General features: G+C 41.8%; 1 protein-coding gene across 2 annotated transcripts in view; it reads right to left on the reverse strand.

Annotated features, from left to right (window-relative positions):
• The window catches only part of Crybg3 (crystallin beta-gamma domain containing 3), a 100303-nt gene that overhangs the window by 8275 nt on the left and 69630 nt on the right, over positions 1-22398 (reverse strand). For both annotated transcript variants that reach the window (XM_029544216.1, XM_029544217.1), the window contains 4 exons: positions 18397-18506; positions 15851-15977; positions 5056-5195; positions 1984-2107 (listed from right to left, as the gene is read on the reverse strand). In XM_029544216.1, the coding sequence (XP_029400076.1) occupies positions 1984-2107; positions 5056-5195; positions 15851-15977; positions 18397-18506 (501 nt within the window). The remainder of the gene's footprint in view (positions 1-1983; positions 2108-5055; positions 5196-15850; positions 15978-18396; positions 18507-22398) is intronic.

The raw sequence follows: 22398 nt of genomic DNA on the forward strand, positions 1-22398 counted from the left end.
GGTATGGAAATGGAAAGGAGTCTGAGGAAAAGAAGGTCTAGCAACAAGGCCAAAGTGGAATCCATCTCAAGGGGAGGTTTCAAGGCCTGACACTATTACTGAGGCTATAGAACACTCACAAAAGGAGTCCTATCATGACTGCCCTCTGAAAGATCCAACAAGCAGCTGAAAGAGTCAGATGCAGATATTTGCACCCAACCTGTTGTTTAGTTAGGAAAGGCTGAAAGAAGCTGAGGAGACGGATGATCCTGTTGGAGGACCAGCAGTCTCAATTAACCTGGACCCCGAGATCTCTCAAACACTGGACCACCAAACAGGCAGCATACACCAGCTGATATGAGGTCCCCAAAACACATACAGTAGAGGACTGCCGGCCTGTGTTCATTCAGAGATGATGCACCTAACCCTCAAGAGACTGGAGGCCCTAGGAAATTTAGAGGTCAGGTGGGGGGGAGGAGTGGGGACATCCACGTGGAGATGGGTGTGGGGAGGATGTGTGGGATGTTGAACAGCCAGAGGGTAGATGGGGGAGGGGATAATATATGGAGTGTAAAGAGAGTTAATTTTTTTAAAAAAGAGAACACAAGTAGATAGCTCATCTGCCACCCATTACATAAGTGGCCTGCCTGGGAAACTTTTCAAAGTCTATATGTACCACTTCCCTTCCTGGTGTCACACACTGCCTAAGGCTTTTGATAATCATGTGTTGTATTATGTTCCAGTTTTGTGTGATGTTGGAGGCTCACAAGTATGCACGTTCATGTCCATGTGGAAGTAAGAGGTATATTTTGTGTCACACCTACATTTAAGGCAGGGTCTTTTCACTTGCCTGGAACTTCACAACTGCTCCAGGGAAGCTGGCCTGAAGACCCTCAGCGCCCTACTTCCCTCTTGGTGGAATTACTATGTGCACTTCATGCCTGGCTTTTAATATGGGTGCTGGGGATCAACTATGTCAGCTTTGAGTTTAATTAAAAATTCAACTAAGGAACTGATGATTTCTGTCCTAGTATCTACCATATCTTAGAGGACACTAAATGTCTATTATTCCTTCATTGAACAAACATTTGGAGCCCTCGAATCCTTGCCATTGTGACAGGTACCAAAGATAGAACAGTAAGCAAACAAAACAGGCACTTCCGCTTCTCAAAAGTGCTTTCCAACATAGTAGGAATGAGCCCAACTCATCTGGACCTATGTGCTTGTAAGCTACATACCATGTCATGTAGTAAATAATAAAATAAAATAAAATAAAAATCAAGTCTTTTAGGGTTTTAATCTAGACAAGAGAGACTGAGCAGGCATCGAAGAGGACCTGGCACATTGAATTATAAGGATAGTTAGGAACTAGTTTGGCAAAAAGTGAGAAAACATTCTACCCAGAGGGCACAGCCTTGTTATCAGGCAGGGAGGAAGGAAGGCCCTTTGCACTCGGGTGCATGCGGTACAGACATGTAAGTGAGAAGAGGAGGTTGTGGCCACAGTGGGAAGCAAGGAGGAATTCCATCTCAGACTATGAGGAACACAGATTATCTCCTAAGTGCAGTGGCAATCTTTGGAATGGAAGACTGACAAGCAGTAGGTGAGGGATAAATACTATTTTATTTAAATTGCAAGGATTTAACCTGAAGATTAGGTTAAAACTAAGGGAAAACTCCAAATGCAAAGAAAGTAAAACTCATATTAATCATGTTCCCATTGTTTACCACAGGATTTACATTAATTTTGTGAAAAAAATATGCCTGATAAAACTTTGGGTTCAACACTAAAATCCAATATTGACCTTACATATTAGATAACTCAACACTAAAATTCAATATTGACCTTAGATAACATGAACTGGCTAAAATGTGTAAGATTCCTGCAAAAGAGTATAACCTCCCTCCCTGGTTACAGTAGTGACCAAGTAGTCAATATTTCAGATCCTCTGGTTTGTGACATTTCTGTCAAGCTATCTGGGCCTGCTGGTTCTCTGCTTCTTACCTGCTTCATAGGACGCACAGAACCGATCGTTTTCCACCCACTGAATGCTGTCCAATTTGGAATCTCATTAGGTACAAGGAGGATTTGCCTTCCCAAGAAATTGGAACCTTCATAAGCTATCCATCTGCAAGAAAGCAGGAAAGAAAAACGTGGGACACTGCAAACAAAAAAAGCAACTTAACTAAAACCAACTGTTATACCACTATGCGTTACAGCCTCTAGACATGTAGATTTTACAAATAGGTAATTACATAGTTTCCCTTGATAGAGGTTGAGAAGATAGCCACTGCATCTGGTGTCAAAATGAAATGTCAGGCTCCTGCACTTTCAAAATGAACAATGTTCCTTCAAATTAGGAAATTGTTTTCCTTTGATATAGCAAACTTCAAAGCATTTTAACATCGAAATATCTCAGTTGGCCTCCCACCATTACCTGGGAGGAAAATATTCCTCCTTCCTCAGGTTGTCCCCTGTGCTTCACAGCTTTTCCAAAGAGCTCAAACGGCTCAACATTTCTTCTACATCTGTGTCCACAACTGTCTACGGCCACCAAGGACTACACAGAGAAATTCCCCTTGCAGTCTTTTTTCAAAGATAGCTCCTCTGTAAATCTTCCCTAACACTGCTGTATTAAGTCTAACTTGTGTTAAAGTCTCTAAAAGTGGCCTTGGGTGAGAACAAGGACTGGTGCACAGTCAGCATGTCCATTTCTTCCCACCCTGGCTATAGCTGATTTTGTGCCACTTCTGACAGTTTCCTGGGTGTGAGACAGAGGTAGCCCACAAATAGCACTTGACAGCTTGCTGAGCCCTGTGTATACCTAGTTGCCAAACTGGGTGACTAAACACTAGGGCTTGCCAGAAGAACCCAAAATTTTTAGGGAGACTCAAGGTCTCTGCATCCTTTACATGAACTGTGGAGGATGCTTCAGGCACAGGACTTGGGAAATGCAGTCAGTATGTGTCACCTGGGATGAGGAGGCGAGCCCAAGTAGCAGGACCTAAGCCTGCCTATCCACAGGGACAGTTCCCGGAAACAGGTTCCCCCAGAGCTTGCTGTGGTGTGGACCAGGGTCCCACAAGGTCCCTTGTGAAGGACGTGTTCTGCAGGATAGTTCTTCTGGGATATGACACCTTGTAAGAGGTGCTGGAAAAGAGTGTTACTCTGGTCACTTCCGTTTGCTTCTTGGCTCAGGGTTTTTATATTCTCCAACTCCCATTCCTATGCTGGTGTGCTACTCAAAGGCCTAAAGCAGTCACGCTGATGATCTCAGACTGGAACCTTCAAAACAAATCTGTTTGAAGTTTAAGTGCAGGGAGCCGTTGCTGCTATAGAGGAAAATGTCTTTATCTTACAGAGCTGCGTTGGTTCATGTGTGGAAGGTACCAATTCCTACATAAAGTTGTGAGCAGGAAGGAAGAGCTCAAAGCCTGATTCGTTACCCCGGGAAGAGCTTGGGTAGAATCCTGACTCAAGCTGACTGCTGTGAGGAAAAGCCCACCCATTTGTCCACAAGTGAGATCAGGCTTGGGCAAATTATGGGTATACTGAGTCAGTGAGGTAGATAACTTTCCCTTGACCTGTTAAATTACCTGCACAAATCTAATCCACCACCTGCAAAGGCAGGTCAGCATGACCAGAGATGCTTAACTACCTCTCTAGCTTTTAACGAATGAATCTCATTCCATGTTGATTTCAATGCAGTACGCACATGGGGTCTCATTACCATCATAGATCCAAAAAAAGAAAAAAAAAAAACGATTAAAAAAATACACATCACAGAGTAGGAGCTTCAGCATGAAATGGTATCCTGGAAGCCCACATTAGCCCAGGCAGGGATTTAAACAGATCTGCTTTGTCCTTGAATCTGCCCAGTAACTCTGTAGTAGATAGATTAAAAAAATGTTTTTCTAAAACTATCAAGAATAAATGGTGTCAAGATGAACTTGCACAAGGAGTAAAAATAGAAAGGTGAGAACTTTACAACAGTGTGTCAAATACCAGTTTGACTTAGATATGTAAAAATAAAAGTGTGAAAATCCTATATAGAGTTTTGAAATGCAACTCAAGTTGTCTTACTTAACTGCAAAGTAATATTCTGGAATCCTATGCTGAGGCAGAATAAGTAGATTAACTATGTCAGATACTCATCAGGGGGAAATGTAAACTGTTATGTATGACTTATGTAGGAGCCATTTGGTGTAACAGTTAACTTAGTTTTCAATTTATCTTCTGACTTTTTTTTTGTTGATTACCTCACATATTTAAACAGAGCTAATTACCACACGATTTAAAAGTCACAAACAATAAAAAATCATTTTTATCCTATCAATAGCTATGCACGTTTTCTTTGTTGAGTGTTAGTAAAAGACACCAGCAGTATAAGAGCAGGAGCTGACTTCTGTGCTAGACTCTTCATAAGTGAACAGAAAGGCAGATTTCCCACAAAACAAAGTGTCAACTACAGACCTCTCCACAGCCTCTGTTAAACACAAATGCTCAAATACATACCTAATTGCGACATGAATAACAACAGTGCTTTTTAAAAGACAGTTTCCCCAAATGTAAGCACACAAGGCCTGTGCCACCTGGCTCCACGTTGACTAGTAACTGAAATGACCAGGTGTCAGCAGGCAGGCTGCATCCACCCGAATGGGCAAGACGGAAATGAGCACTTGTGTAGGGACTGAACAAGCTGTCAGGTCAAAGTCAAATCCAACCATCCTAGTCTTTTACATAGTCTCTTGCCTTATGCAGGTGATGCTATTCATAGCTTAAATAGATGCTTTAATGAAATTTCCCCTGAAAAGGAAGTAGGCTCAAGTATAGCACACTACCTGGCGGAACTGCTCTGACAGGGTACCAGCCCTCCTCCCCACAGGGTTCTCGTCCCAGCTCACTGCATACCATGTATTGCGCATGCTTCCATCTGTCTTAGAACTGACTGTTGTATCCAGATCAAGAGGAGCAGAAGTGCCAACAGACTAAAGGCTGTGGTGGGGAAACAGCAACCAATGGACTCTCTCTTAAATCAGTGACCAACCCAGAGTAAGCCCTGCTTCCCATACTCACAAGCCACTCTTTATCCACACAGACTGGGTATAGAAGTGTAGGTCCTTGTTCAAAACGGAATTCACAGCGTCTTCAAGATGTAGTTCTCTTCCCTCACAGTGTTCCAGAGCAAAAAGGCTGATGGAAGGTTCTTCAAAAACCTAACACATACAAACAACATTTCAGTGACCTCTGTCCGCGTATCTATCCGGTCAGCTATGGCTTAGGAAAAAAGGGCAGATGGGCAAGGAACCTGGAAAGGGTTTGGAATCAACCACCAGTGGCTTTTTCCAGAAAAGGGGTGACAGACAGTAAAGTTTTGCTACTCACACAGTGGAACTTGTAACCCAGAAGGGGGAAAAATGCCTATGAGAACATGATTTAAATGATACGCAATATTCTAACTAAAACAGGCATAGTGTACAGTCCCCTTTGAGAGGTTCAGTTTGAGCTCAAACTCCATTAAATTTGTTCCCTCTAGCAAGTCAACATCTTAGAAGTGTATCTTAATAAAATATGGAAATTTTGGGGGGCACAAATATGATTTGTTCCTCTATTAAAAATGATGCAGGCAAAGTGTGTCAAACAGCCAAGATAATGTTTTAAAGGGTTCCTAAGAGTTTATATGAATCAAGAGAGGGTAATTAAGTGAGCAAGTAGGTTAAGCCGGCAAACAGTACCCTAGTAGCATTAGTCAAATAAGAAATGACTAACAAGGCGAGCAGGGAGATAACCTACTTCCCTATGGACAGTAAGAGGACACCATGGAGTCCAGGCTGGCAGACTTTTTGCTTGTGGGCATCCACTGTTCCTAAACCCAAAGGCACCTCTTCCAGAGGGCCTGATACCCCAGAAATGTCTGTGTCTGAGTTATTAAATTTTAATAACACAAAATTTAATAAGCTGTTTCAGCTTAAATATCTCATTCATAAATATACGTAAATGTACAAGTTCAACTGATTTACATGTGTTCACAAAGGATCGGAAGATTTGGAGGGACAGCCCAGTGCTAATCTGGACAGGATCATGGTGGCAGTGACTGATAGCTGATCATTTAGAAAGAGTGTTCAAGAAAGATTTTTTAAAATCTTCCATGTTTTGATGCACATCCTGCATCTCCCAAATCTGAAGATCCCAAGACACAAAAATTAATGTTAAGTGTTCAAAACTGAAGATGACAGAATAATCCGTACGTTCTAAAGACAATAGAAACCACAAGGACTTAATTACAAATTGAGCTCTGTGAATGTCATGGCTAAATTAGCCTACCACTTGGGGCTAAAGGTTCCTTTTGGGAATCAGCAGCAACAAGACATTCCTGCTAGGTCAAGTCTAAGCCATGGAGTGTGTGGGCAGGTTATGAAAGAAAAAGAATGACTGAATAATTTATACATAAGTGAAAATTTAAATTAGGAAAGAAAACCAGTTCCTCCTTGCCCCCTCCATTAATCTATGCTGAGATAATAGTAATAGTTACCATTGCTTAATAAGTGCTTATTTATCATTTCTCCTCTAAGAGACTAACACTGTCAGTCTTATTCATATATAAATAGATATATATTCATATATAAATATTCATATTTCTATGCTAATAAGGGTCTAAAACCGATTTCCTCCCTATGTATTTGGCAACAAGTTTAACCTGAATAAACATCAGTATATTTATAACATTTTTCTGGTCTATATAGATATACAAAATTCATATTAGAAACAGATACGAGTTTAATTATAGAATGCTTTCTGGAATCCTCAGAGCGTTTCCTTATACACCATATATAATGACTCGATTCTTCTTAAAATGTGAAAAACTCCAGATTCTAAATACATTCACGTTAGGGATTATGGAACTGAATTCACGCACTTGATCCCTAAGGTTTACCTCTGATTTGGGTACTGCCCATACCCACTCTGCAGTTGAACAGTCAAGGAACAGGCCACAGAGTAAGGGAAGGGACAGGCTTTTAGCCTATACCCACCCAACGGTCTCTGAAGCTATATCCCTCTGTTACTCTAAAATGTTCTAGGTGCCAATCACTTTATGATACAGGATATAAGCAGCCACCAAGTGGGCGGTTACCTGAAGAACTGACGCTTCCCCATGCTCAGTTGGTGAGCATCTGAGACCCCCCCCCCCACTTTCTATATACAAATACATCTGCCAACTGCGTGAAGGCCTGAGACCTGTGCTAGAAAAACTCCAGTCACACCATCACACCTTCAGTAGAATGATATAAAATGCTTAAGTCCAAGTGTTAATCTTAACTTCCTAAGAACAAATCTGTGACATACTTTGACACTGTATAGTTCTTTAAGTTTCAGATCACAGTTTACAGGGAAAATGTGCTGACAGTAAACCAAGATTAGTAACTGGTTAGGCTGTACGCCTAACACTTTTACTCAGTATTAGACACTCATAGCAAGTCTTTCTGTACCCACTTAAAAAGGAAGTGCAACCAAACTCAGTGACACTGACCCTAATGTGTGCCTAAATGTCATCCTAAAAACACGCTAAACTACTGGGAAAGGCTAAAAGAAATAACAATAACCTAATACAAGTCTCATAAATCTTTAAAAGGAATCTGATATGATATCCTCTGGGCTACAAAATCCTATTAACACCATCAACCTATCAAGTCACAATTTTGCATAAACACGAATTACCCACCAGCGGTGGCTGCTACCCTATCAGTCAGCACTACTTTAAGGGCTCCATAAGCCCCAACTCATTTAGTCCTCACATTTGAGTAGATCAGAATGTGAAGACCGAGAGAAAACCCCATGCTGGGCTATACTCAGGTAGGGATCAGTGGCAGAGTCAGAGCTGAGCCAAGAGTTCTCAGACACCCCGGCAGACTTCAACAGAGCCCTCCCTCCAGAGCCCCTTTCCATCTATCTCAGTAAAATAAGTCTTACTATTTCATGCCCACGTCACCCTTTTTAGATAAATTACAATTCATTTCTGAAAGAGCAAGTAACGTAATCTTTGGCCATCTACCCAACATCCACAAGTATTATATCAAGATTTCCCATTTGTATTTTTTAACTTTAATTGACAAATCATGTGTACAAATTTATTAGGCTCACTGAATGATCAAGTCAAGGATACTAGCATTTAAATGTCCTTGAACATGAAACTATAAAACCTAATATTTTAATGCAACATGTACTGAAGTATTTTCCAATACTGAATAATATTTAACAATATACAAAATGTGTACCAAAAGTTTAAGCAAATGAGATCTATTGAGTACATCTGAATTTAAACTCAGAGTTCCTGAGGTAGCCTGCTTTTCTTGCCTTTGGCGTTGAAAGTGTTCACTCACACAGCTGCTCTCTACTAACCCTATGCTGTACACTTCATTATTTGAATGTGCTACTGTTTTCTCTTCCAGTGCGACAACGAATGCCCTCACATTGCCCCCACTGTAACTGCACTTCGCCCACTAGTTGGATATAAATAATATTAATCTTCACGGTTCCCTCTAGGATTGTAAGACAGTGAATTCCTGTCAATTGACTACATTTCCTATAATTACTCAGGTAAACCAAATTTTGGAACTGTCACATTTTTAAGTACCTATATCTAAAGTAATGTAACAGTGTTTCATGATTGTTTTGCTTTGTATTCCTGCAATCATCCTTGAGGTTTAATATCTTCTGCATGTCCTAAGCCATCTTATCCTCATATATAAATGGTGATGGATTTGTATCCTCTGTTGACTTTCTCTCCTTGTATTGTATGCATGAAATTTTTACAAGTTAATATAGACTGCAAGCATATTCTTCCCATTTGTGGCCTGCTGTCGCAAGCGAGTAATTAATACCTGACCATATGAAACATAAAAACCCCCACATCCTAATTCTGGGATCCAGTGAATACAGTGTTATTTAACACGGAAGAGGGAACTTTAAGGACGTGATTAGAGGCTAAGGATCTTAAGCAGGATTTCTGAGGTTGGCCAAGTATAACCACAAGGCCCCCTCAGAGCAAGGCAGGAGGTCAGAGATAACCCACAGCAGGCAGATACACTTCAGAGACCTGCAGGGCCCTGAATCAAGCGAAACTCATAGCTTCCAGAAGAGCGTAGGACACGGGTCACCACCTAGAGGTTTACAAAAGAAAAACAGTCCTGTCTAGACCTTAAATTTGCTCCCGATGACCATTTCAGACTTCTGACCTCTAGGCCTGTAAGACTGAATTCCTGCTCAAAGGCTAGATTTTCAACAAGTTATTGTGGCAGTGCTGAGTTTCAGTGTCCCTACCTACACTCATGCTGAAACAATCTTCAACATTAAGTGGGAAGTGTGTATAAACTCATCAGAGTGTGGGTGTTTCAAGAGGTAATTGAGGCTTCAACAAGGACATAAGCGTTGGGATTGAATCTAGGGAGAACAGTGCTCACAGGAAGAGGAGAGATTATAGCTGTGACACTCACTCCCTCGCCCAGTGTGACCCTCCCTGCTGCCCGAGGCCCCTAGAGCCAAGGGACATTACCAGAGGCAGCGCTATCTAGCACTTCCCACATTTTCCAATCATAAGCTAAACAAATATTTTTTCCCTTTGTAATTACCAAGCCTGTGGTATTCACTTACAGCAACAAGACACAGATTATGATAAGCAACATCAACTCATGTTTGCCTTTCAATTCTTTTCTTACTAATTCCTGATTTCTATTCCTGAAAGATGCTCATCCTGCCCTGATGTCACTGGGAGAATCTCCTGTAATTTCTTCTAACTCAAGAAATTGGCTTTTCATATTTAGGTTATGTTTAGTAACCTAAGTAATAAGACCCTAGTTATTGTTTTCCCCCATGTGAGAGGTACCAGTATATATATATATATATATATATATATATATATATATATATATATNATATATATATATATATATATATATATATATATATATATATGTATATATGTATATATGTATATATGTATATATGTGTGTGTGTGTGCGTGATGTATATGTATATATACTGCGTTACATATACACTGTATGTTACATAGTCTTCTTATTCTAACTCTCCTGAAAACTTTATATTATAGTCATCAGAATCCTAATTTCACTCTGACTTCTCATACAGGCTCTTGTTACCATGTCTCTGTGGCTTTGCCCACTTGCAGCTGCCAGGATAAGAATTATTACTTCAGAAAGCCAGACTTCTATTCCAAGCCTCCATGGAGACATTGGCAAAGCACAGGATAGACCTCTGCTCCCGTAGTAATGTAGTCAACAGGTTGCCCAACAAGACACTGGGCCAGCATTTACTGGTGGCAGTCTGAAGCTCACACTCAGCTCAGCTCAGCTCACAGCCAGTAACTGGTCAGGTGTCCTGCTCTCATGTCTGCGACCAATATTCTTAAAGCAGCATGTTCAGCTTTAAAGCGCTTCTTCAACGGATGACAGTGGTAAATGGCTTTCCCCACATCCTTCAACTTTCAAAGCTACACAGAACATTTTAAGAAGATTAGACACAAGCCCACCTCAACCTCAAAGTATAGCCCCTGTTCCAGAGTGGACTGGGAATCAAGAACGAGCTGGATACAGGCCCTAGCCTGCCTGTTTCTATTTGGAAGGACTGGATCACTGCCCTAATTTTTAAATAATGAAACCCTGAGTTTTATGGCCACGGGCTAAGCAGAGGAGACTACAGGTCACACAATTCAAAACAAGCATAATGATATGTAGCTTATCCATCCACAGTGACTGTAGGTCAGTAGTTGTGACTACATGCAGAGAGAGAGAGAGAGGAGAGAGAGGAGAGAGAGAGAGAGAGAGAGAGAGAGAGAGAGAGAGAGAGAGAGAGAGAGAGAAAGGGAGATGGAGGAGGAGGAGGAGCAGCAGCATCCAAAATAGCAGCTAGAAGCATAAAGAATGACCATTTAGGGCAGAAAAACATGCCTTGTGGTAGGTCTGTTGCTATTATGAATGTTTGAGTGCTGGGGCGGGACTTGTTTATTTGTGTCAACTCAGCACAGCTAGAATCATCTGAGAACAGAGAATCTCAGTTGACAAGAGTCCTTCATGGTAGTGGGCTATAGGCAAGTCTATGGGCCATTTTCTGATGAAAGGCTGATGTGGCCCTGGCCACTGTGTGTGGTGTCCTTGAGCATGTGGTGCTGAACATAGGAAGGAAGCTGAACTAGGCCACAAGGAGCAATCTAGTAAGCAGCAGCCCTCCATGGCCTCTCTCTGCTTCAGTTCCTGCCTCCAGGTTCCTGTCTTGGGTTCCTTCCCTGATTTTCTGCAGTGATAGTTGGACCTGAGAGTTTTAAGTCAAAATTAATCCTTTCCTTCCCAAGGTTCTTTTGGTTGTGGTATTTTAGGACAGTAACAAAAGCAAAGAAAGACTTCAAACATGAGGTTACCCATGGTTATCTAATTTAGATCATAAAGGACATAGGCAGAGGAAAAAAATGTGCATTCGTTTCCACAACACAAGGAAAAATAGAAAAAGATAAATAATAAAGGGTACTGTCAGGGGCCAAGGGGAGAGTTTGGTGAAGGAGACTCAACCATGGAATGGGGATGAGAGAGTACCAGAAAGTCACACAAAAAATTCAGGTAAGAAATGAAATGAACAGCTCAGAGGGAGAGAGTTAAGAGGCCTTCATGGTGGTGTGTGTGTGTGTGTGTGTGTGTGTGTAAGAGAGAGGGGGGGGGAGGAGAGAAGGGAGGAGGGAGGGAGGGAGAAAAGGTGAGGAGGGTCAGAGAGAATATTCCTAAATTCCTTAATGGGATGGAAAATGAGAAGAGGGGAGAGAAAACAATTCTATCTATTCCTCACTACTGATTAGATGTTTGAAAGTCGTCATAGGGTCAGATTGGGATAATGACGATTATGGACTTTAACAGAACTGGGAATGAAAGAAGACGTCTAAGAGGGAAATCGGGATGCCCAAGCACTACTGTGGAGGGCGCAGTGGGGACCTGAGAGGTGTCGGGGACAGCAGGCTGTTGCATGGGCTACAGGCAAGGAGTCCACTATGTGGGCCTAGGGGAGCCGTGCAGAGCCCTCAGTAACAGAAACCCCCAGGTAACAGAGAATGTGGCCAAGGATCTCCTCCGGGGAAACACACACGGAGGCAGGGCAGGGCAGGATGACAAGGAAATCTGCATTTCATGGCATGAGTTCACTATACTGATTCTCTGCTGCCTTTTATTTAGAGGTTACTAAAACACTTGGTACATGAGTGGTACTCAGTAATTAAGTTGAATAAAGGAACGTTCAGTAAAATCATTCTTGTGCAGTATTCTTAATATATCTACAGAGAATTCAGTCACTTTAAACACCACCACCCCCAATCAAAACAAAAGAGAAAGCCTTTACCCTTCCTTCTCCCACATCACTAATCAGTTGAGCTTTCTATTCCCGGAGGCTGCAGGGCATGCCACAGCCACCAGGCTTGCGGTTCCTGTCATCGGCTTGCTCTTTCACACCCAATACAATCATTTCTAAATATAGGAGGCTGTGGTTTCAGCGAAACACTTAAGCTTCTTTAAACCTAGCAGTTGATCTCTTTCATCTTAGGAAACCATCTGGTAACCATCACCAAGGTTGGTAAAACCCTTCCAGAGAAACAACCCAACACAAACCCGCTCCAAGGGGGCTTGAAACTTACACCAAGGAACACTGTCAAACACATCAGCTTACATAAACATGGTTACAGCTGGAGGAGATCTGGGAGAAACCTGTGGGCCTCGGTTCTCTTTGCCAACACCACCTACTCTGCCACTACTTTTCTCAGACATTGATACAACAACCAACAGTTTCCCATGGTCTCCTACAGGAAATCTAAGAGGGAATTAGGACCACGGTCGATCGTGTACCATGCTCCTCATGTGACAGGTCACCAAACCTCCTCTAGGCCAACAGTCCTTTTCTTTTTTTTAAAAAAAAAAGGAAGCTGGCGCTGTGACAAGTTCAAAGAATATAGTGAGGACTTTTAAATTTGCCCACCTCACTGCCAAAACCCTGATAACAGAGACCACCGCCCTGACTCCCTAGGCGTATGTTGTGCCATTTGAATATTATCTTGTCAGCTTTAGCTGTACTCTTAAGATGAAGGAGAAAAGCCCACTGATGACTCTCCATCTTACAAAGCTTTCAGCCATTGAACAGAAATGGATGCACGATGCTGAGTTTCTGAAGAAGCAGCAGATGTGACTCTCTGAGTCCTGCCCGCCCCTGACGTGAAAACAGCCATGACCCTGATCAAAGGCGATCCTATCATACCCACCCACCAGTAAGACACACAAGCGTGTGTCTACAATCAGTGCTCAGTCTGAAATAGAAGCTACTCAACTGCTCTGGGATGGCTAAAAGAAGATGTGGAAAATTAAAAAAGAAATTTTGTAAACACCCATGTTAAAAAGTACAAAGATTCTGAGGATTCTATGAACGTTAATTCACAATATTCCCTCTAACCATGTGAAAACTTGGGTGGGCCAACTTCTTTTTCATGCTCACTATATTTATTAGTTGATTTGTCTGCACTAGAACTAAAAGCTGTTTCCAGTTTTATGATTCCTCCTGTAACTGGTTTCTTTCTGAGGTGTTAACTGAGACCCAGACAAATTAAGAGACTGTCCCAAATCACATTAGTGGGAAACAAGTCTGGGGAAACTCCTTCCACAGTGAAATCATTGCGACACTACAGATTGTATATCCAGGGACCTCTCAACTGTAACATTCATCTCTACAGACAGAAGTTAGCCTGGATAAAACTGTCCTTTACAGAACAGGCTGACCACACATGAAAATAAAATCTTAAGGCTCTCAGTGTGATAGCATTAAGGCACTGGGCACTTAGCCTTAACGTGTCTACAGAACTGCAGGCGATTCCCTCAAAAGCTGCAGGGCTCATCATTCAAAACAAACCCAGCAGATTAGCTTTATATGTGAACTTAATGCAGCCAGACAGAAACATTTCCTCAGATGAATCTAGAATCTCACTGGCTAGTGGCATAACCACATACAAAAAGGCCTATCATCCGAAGATCGCTATGGAGCAACAAAGAAAGCAGATGGGAGGGGGAACAGAAGACCAAGGTCTAGGACTCTCCGTGGGAAGGAGACATGGAAACGCCATGCGGTTGGGATCTGACGGGATGGCTCATCTGTCAAGAAATGGTAGCCTATAGGTATATTGATTTCGACATGCCTAACTTATTATAACCAGATATCATGCTCAAATACTAGCCTTTTGGTGACTGAACCAGTTTCACATGTTCCTCCTGATGGGCAGAAAATGCCCCACACAGACTTTTCAAGCATTCTAGCCATTAGGATCTACTTTTGTACAGATTACCTAAAATTGAGTTGATTCCATTCACCAAATTAAAAATCTTTCAAAAACCTTTTAATAAGGTACTTTCGTATTTAGGGCATCTTTTGTTTTCAGAGTTAATCAACACCAGGCATTATCTCAGTTGACATGACCACTAAAATTTCCTTTAAAAATACAATCTCTTTCCCTGTGAATATGGCCTACTTTTCCAATGCTTTTTCAAGATCTGTGCTGAGCATATCACACTTCTGTCTCTGCGCCTCTTACTGTTTTAGCTGTCTTCCCTTGACAGACAGGAAGCATTAGGGACCGCTTACTCTTTCAGAGTTAGTGTCCATGGGGCAAGAGGGAGAGACTAAGAAGTCTATTGGTAGCCTCATTCCTTAGCCAAGATGCTATTCTTAGCCTGATACCAAGAATACTCTCTCCAAGAATGCCTTGGGAAATAAGATGACACCACTAAGGTTCAGATCAAAGGAGCTGAACATGGACCTTACCCCTAAAGTCAGCTCTGGTTGGAAGGTCTGAGTCACACCCCCGCTATAATTCGGGGCTTATCATCAGCTCTGAGTACATCTCAAGCTTTGACCAGCCATGTACTTGGGGAATCCTCTTAGTAAGAACCTTGATGTATCCTGGACTCCTGTTACCTCACTTGCACAGATCCTGGAGAACAGAAACCTAGAACAGACAGCCCAAAGTGCTGGCTTTCTCACACTTAAATTTCTAAATATACCTATGGCAAAGAAGCATTTATGTACTCTACAAACATGAGCCTCCATGGGGACGCAGTCTACTGCATAGACTAGGTAGTAAAGCCCTTGCTTACCAAAATTCAAGTTTAAGTCAATACTATTGGTACACCATGCCTTGATGTACACTGGAAACCTGAGTAGCAAGCTGTCCTGTGACTCAATTACTATGTAAATGTAATGATGCTATCCTTTTTATAATTAAGCAGATATAACAATTTTAAGCATCTCATTTAATACTGCAGTGGCTTTATAGAGTCGACTTAATTGTTGTTGTTGTTGTTGTTGTCATTGCTTGTTACAGATAACAAATGAGAAAGTGCCAAACGTCAGCCAGGCTGAGGAAAGTACCAAGCTGAGATGTAAGCACATGTCTCCATTACTCTAGTGCTTGGGATTACATTCCAACAAGTCTCTTTTAGCTCGATCTCCTGACTGAACCTCAATTTCATGATAACCAATAGTTGAATTATTCCTGTTTTGATAATATGGTGTTTCCCATGATAATATTGCTCCTCATTTCACACTATAGACTGTCCTTTGAAGAGCTCTGCCTTTCACACACATCAGGGTACTCAGCAGTTGTTAAGAATACCGTGGGGTACACATGAGCACAGCCGTCTCCTTTTGCACGCTCAATTTGAGAGACACGACCCAATTTGCATAGTTACAGGGCTGGAAGTGGTGCAACCACTGGCTTCCTTGCCTCACCAGTACCCCAGGTCCTTACACGCCTGTCTCAGAAGCCCACGCCCAGCAGATTACTCACATAGTCGATGGGCTTGAGCGCTCTGATTCTAGCTGATGGGCAGCCGCAGGAAGTGAGGTCACCGTAGAGGCCCTCTTCCAGTACACACTGATGATAGAAACCGTCTTCTTGGTAATAGAGGAGCCAGCTATTAAACAAGCAGGAAGAGACTCAAATTGCAATCAGCCTCCAGGTTGTCCTATCTCCAAGCTACAGAAACTGGGGTTCAGAAGCCATGGTTCTGGGGCGTCCTAGTCAGGGGACAGTGACTACTCTCGTTTAGTTTCTGCTTCCTCTGCTTCGGGCATGAGTCACAGACATTGTTTCACTGTGTCCTCAATAACTGCTTAAACTGAAGATAGAAGTTCATTTTTACAACCAACATACTAACGATTATAAAAGCGAATATGCTTCTCCTAAGACACACCAGGTAAATGGCAGAGTTGAAATCTGAAATGAAAAGACATCTGCTTTATACTAATGACATTTGTAAATGTAGTGTCTTCAAGTAAAAAACCCTGGGATCAATTTACGGTGATGAGTAATCAGAGTGATTAAGTTATATTGGGGAAAAGTTTTACTTTAAAGTATACCTGTCACTTTTATATCAGACAGCTAGGAGAATTTTTCTTTAAAGTGAGTCCTTCATGTTACATTTCATTCACTACATCACACACTGAAACCCTGGTTAAAGATTCTCTTTCCAAAGGAGGAACCCAACGGAATAATGAATTGGCTATTAGTAATTTAGTTTGGGCGTGTTTAAATTTTAGCCCTATAGTTTAAGAATGTCAGTACTGTCTGAACTTTACCTAGTACCAGCTTAATTCTAATTACCACAGGAATGAGTGCCAGGTGGCACCACAGTTTACTCTCATTTTTTCCCTATGTACTGAAGATTCCATTTCTGACATTTTTTCAGGTTTTTTTTTTTTTTTTAATGTATTAGGCAAGAAGCAAAGTTCTTTGCTTGCATTATTTTATTCACAGTCGCTTACGAATCCTTTGAAATGTGGCTCAGCGTTTGCCTAGGTTCAATTCCCCACACCAGGAGGAGAAAACAATCGTTTAAGTTGCGGATGACCGGACTCAGCTAGTTGCATAGCTGGGAAGGAGGGGGACTGGGCTTATATCCAGATCTCTCACAAAAACTCGGTGTCAGACTATCTCCATGGCTCTCAAATTCCTTTCAAGGACTGAAGGAGTTGAAGGGGTTTGCAACTCCATAGAAAAAAACAATATCAACCAACCAGACCTCCCAGAGCTCCTAGGGACTAAGCTACCAACCAAGGAGTACACATGGCTCCAGCTGCATATGTAGCAGTTGATGACCTTGTCAGCCATCAATGGGAGGAGAGGTCCTTGGTCCTATGAAGGCAATATAGATGCCCCAGTGTGGGGAAACTGGGGGAGGTGGGAGTGGGTGGGAGGTGGGAGTGGGTGGGAGGGTGGGTGGGTAGAGGAACACCCTCATAGAAGCAGGGGGAGGAAGAATGGGTTAGGGAGTTTCTGGGAGGGGAAGAAACCGGGAAAGGGGATAAGATTTGAAATGTAAATAAAGAAAATATCCAATAAAAAAATAGAAAAAGAAAATGATTATCTCAAAAAAAAATTTCCTTTCCATTAACTAGAGTTTAAACGTATACTTCCAGCATATAAAGACATATGTGACTAATTTGTCCTAGACTTCAGTATCAAGAGAGAAAACAAAAATTTCCTTGCAGTGAAACTTCAATGCCTCTTTTTACTTTCTGGATGAAAATTCATCTTGCAGAACATTTTCTTTCCCACCTTGATGGAGAAGAGACTCAAAGCCAGATGATGGTAGGGAAACTATTTGGAGTCCTGGCTACGTCTTTCTCTCCTACAACAGTGAGAGTTGGTCATGTATCTGAACTCACAAGACTTTTTGTTTTAGTGCTGTAAGATTATCAAACCCTTTGGAAGCAAATATCAAAACAGTAAGAGATGTGGAAAAGATCAAACTAGAAGAGGGAGAAGGAGGCACAGAGGGAAAACCCTGCTGCATGGAATGGAGGTCAAGGAGGCCACGTTGGGGCTGGACCCTGAAGAATATATCTTCTGTCCCTCACCAGCCATGATTCCCGAGTGTTCTTACATTCTGTTTGCTTGTTTGCTTGTTTGTTTTTCGAGACAGGGTTTCTCTGTGTAGCCCTGGCTGTCCTGGAACTCACTCTGTAGAACAGGCTGGCCTCAAACTCAGAGATCTGCCTGCCTCCCAAGTGCTGGGATTAAAGGCGTGTGCTACCACCACCCACTCAACAGTGTGAAAGTTTTTAACATATCCTATAGGATGAATAAATATCATTTGCTGACTCCATTTACCAATGATCCACAGTTTTTGTCAGGATTGGCAAACACAACATTTATTTTCATACAGCCCACATGCTGAAAAGTTTTTTTTTTTTTACATTTTAAGTGCTTTTTAAAATTAAATTGCTATGTATGCTAAAATAAAATTAAAAATTAAAAAAAAAAAAAGCCAGACCTCCATAGCCTTAAACACTTAGGATAAGCGAAGGGGAAAGAGCCTGAAGCATACTCACCAGCCACGGAGAACCTTAAAGGATGCCGGCATGAAGGAGGTCAGGTCGGCACATTCTTTTATGAAATCGATACACTCCCCTTGGAAGCCTGCTTTACTGAATGCTTTGAGCTGTGAGAACATAATAGTTATTGACGGTGAAATGGTTGCTTAACATCATCACAGGCTAATAAACCTTAAGGCTCTCATAAAAGTTCAGCAGGACATTAGATTCATGCTTTATTGAGTATCAGTAAAGTCACGTGAAGAATGGTGACAGTCTCCTGAGCGCACCTTTATTTCCCCCTTACCTGAGAATGAAATTTTGATATTTACCATATTCATCATAATTTGTGTCAAACTGTGTGGGATTAGCCCCAGATTTATGGTGAGGAACGTGAGAAGCATGTATTCTAGATTATGGGCTCACTTTTCTGATAATATCTCAAGTGTACAGTTGAGAGTTGATACAATATAACTGAATATCACACTATGTTTCTACTTGAGTTTTTGTCGAGGTAAAATAGAATGAAACCCCAGCTAAAATCCCCCCTTTGAGCTGGAAACAAAACAAAACAAAAACAAAAACAAACAAACAAAAAACCGAACTGCAGCTCTAGAGGCCTTGAATCAAAAGAAAGAGTGAATGAATGTCTGTGCCATATATATGAATCTCTCATCATCCTCTGGAGACTCTAACAGGCCTGGCCCAAGGCCCATGCTGCCCCACAGACATGTTTGCATGGTAGCAAGGAGTGCACTGTAATAAATGACCTGCACACAGGACTCCTGCAAATGCAGCCATCAGAAACAAGGCTCCATGAACAGTGGCTGCTCTCCATCACCCTCATCCTCTGGTGGCATCTGGTTCGTGACAGTTTCATTCTGACTTTGCTCGATCTGATACCAAAGAGCCGCCAAAACCTGGGAAGCAAGAACTCTGGCATTCCCCTGGCCCACAGAGGTGGCTGTCACAAGGTGGCTTCCTGTTGGAAAGCACTCCTTCTGGGAGCATCAGCATCAAGGAACTCTCTGCTTTAAGGAGATGATCCACCACATTTCAGTCCAGAAAAGAGTCCCAAACGAGATGTATGCCTCACGACGTAAAGGATCACAGAACATGAAGTGCAAACTTCTGAAAATACAAATTTTCTGCAACTTGCAAACACTATCAAAATTCACAGAACAAACCGGAAACACTACTTGAAAGTGGATCTCACAGATGTCTCACTCAGAACATGGGCTTCTGGTTGGTAGGGTGTATTTTTCATGTATCGATGGGCTTAATGTTCGTATCTCATTCAGGCTTGAGAAATTACTATTCATGTAGACTTTGCTCAGCATACAGAAGTTTAATCTCAGCACCTCCCCTAAACACACACACACACACACACACACACACACACACACACACACACACGTAAACATTTCACCAGGAAGTCAGGAAATGTCAAATTCCAGACAGCAGTCATGCAGGTGTATAGTACAGCTCAGATAATTCAGTGGGAGGCCCCTTTAGCTCTGAGTCTATTTTCATACACAGAGGAATTTAAATTCCCACATAGTATTTTGATAAACTATTTTTGTGCAAACATTCGGAAATTGGGTTTAACATATATTTTGAGTTTATTTCTTTCTTACCTGTAAATTAGAAAGTACATGGTTAAGTTATCATTAGACCAAAGCTACAAAACAACCACAGAACAGCTCTCAAAACAATGCTCTGAGAATGGCCTAAACTGGCCCACCCATGAAGAGCGCCCTCAGGATATCAGAAGTCAGCTCTAGGCACAGCAGCTGCAAACTGTTAAGTTGTAGTTTCCATTCCTAATAAAATTAACTGATAGTGGTTTTGAAAAATTAAGGTTGGAGAAAACCTAGCTATACAAATCACTATAGTATTTTCCTTTAGATGTACAGAACAGATCGACACGTTGCTTAGAAACTAAGCAAACAGAAGGACACGATATGAGTTATCTTCAAACTACATGCATTGCCATGGGCCATGTGGAAACTCGTCTATGCTTACCAGTCTCCTCCATGGAAGTACACAGAAGCAAGAAAGTGGGGAGATGAAAGAAGTGAGGGAGATAAGAAAGGGAGGGAGAGAAGAAAGGAGGGAATGAGGAGAGAATATCAATGGAAAACAAATTCTGCCAGGAAGGAGGATAAGGCCATCTCCACACACCACTGCCACACGTCTCCATTCTAACCGCCCCCTCGAGCAGAAGGCAACACTTCATTTCATTGCTACTCCATAACTTTAATCTTGCTACTGTTTTGAATCATAAATATGCAGGATATCTGACATGTGACCCCCCACCCCCAAAGGGGTCACAGCGTACAGGTTGAGAGCCAATAGCCTATATATCAACCACAAACATAACTATTGTAAACCCTCCAGTCATTCAAAGCTTAATAAAGCTAAGTTATGCGGTATAAGAAATTGCCTCGTTTCTTTTTCACAGATACAATTATGTATAGAGTAAAATAATAGTTCAGTGTTTCAAGAATATTCTAAACAATTACGTTTGTAAAAGGAAATAAGAAAGGTTCCCCAGGAATCCAAGGTAGTTGGCTAGGTCAAAAGGTAGAGTAGATTAGAATGCATATAGAATACTGGTTCACTCTAACTTCCCCTGAGAATAAATTACATTTCATAATAGTTAATCTCATAATGGTTATGACATCAGGCACCTGCTAAGTCAGAGAGATGGTGACAATAATCCATAGTCTGTTCACTGTTTGCTTTGTTTGGGGGGGAAAAGTAAAAACAAACTGACATGTCACCTCTGAGGATGGGGAGCACTACTCTGCTACTCGAATCTTGAGTTGGTATCAGACTTAGCGGCTGGTTTGCAGTCTCAGGAGAAGAGCGCTCTCCTCCATGAACACTGGCTTTCTACTAGGATTAACAATTAGATATAGGTTTTCATGCCTATCAAACCACCAGCAAGTGTATGTTTGTAACTCTCATGGTGTATATTGCTCTCTACACATTTTCTAGATCTCCCCCCGCCCCAGGTGGCTTGAAGTTTCTCTTAAGATAATTAACATAAAACACAACAACAAATAAAGTCCCTCTCTGACTTGAGCCCTAAAAATGTAACTGTCTCTTTACTCAGACAGGAAAAAAAATACCTTATGAGAACACAGCCAAGATTTGCTTGTTCTTGTTTATATAGACATAAATAAGCAAATGTCTGACATGGGGAGGGGCTTCTGACACTGTGTAAACAGAGGCTCGGTATGCACATTAGCAAGCATAAGCTCCCACACACTTGCCGCTTCCCCTCTTCAAGGTTGACCTGGAAAGTGAAAACACTACAACGAAAACCCAGCAATCTGCCCCCAGACACTGAAGTTCCTTTTTGAAAAGCTAAGAGCCGGGGAGTTGGGAAGGGGAAAGAACTTAAAAGAATGGGATGTTTCATCTGCAGTTGAGAAATTATTCCTGTCAGCTTCTTCATCTACACATGCTGTTTTGACCCACGCAAAACCCGATGCTCTAGAAAAACCCACAGCTGGAGGTTTCCAACAGTCCAGAAGGATGTTTCTGGCAAGACGTGTCTCTAAAAATCAACCACTCAATTATGTCTGAGAAGGAACTGTCCCCGAGGGCCTCCGCTAACTAGAACGTAATAAAAACCTCAGAGCCTTGGCCGTGAGTGGGAGCACAGTCACACTGAGCTGAGCGCTGACAGGGACATGGAGACTGGACATGCTCAGAATAGACTTACACTGCGGTTAGGCAGTGAATGGCACTGGTCATCAATCACTACACATGGAGTTTGGACAGGGATTTTTCTAAGTAGGTTGTTTTAAAAGAAACAGAGAAAATGTGTTTTGCCCCTCCCCCTCTTTCCCTTTCATGGTGTTTCTGTCCCTATTTAGTCTTTCTTTCATGTAAGGTATACTTTCCTTCCTCAAGCTGACTTCAATTTAGACAATAAACCAGCACCGGGCTTTGGTGTCTTGTCCAATCCCTTTTGAACCACACACACACACACACACACACACACAC

This window comes from Mus pahari, chromosome 12, assembly GCF_900095145.1.
Source record: "Mus pahari chromosome 12, PAHARI_EIJ_v1.1, whole genome shotgun sequence".
In the NCBI taxonomy this organism is placed as follows: Eukaryota; Metazoa; Chordata; class Mammalia; order Rodentia; family Muridae; genus Mus; species Mus pahari.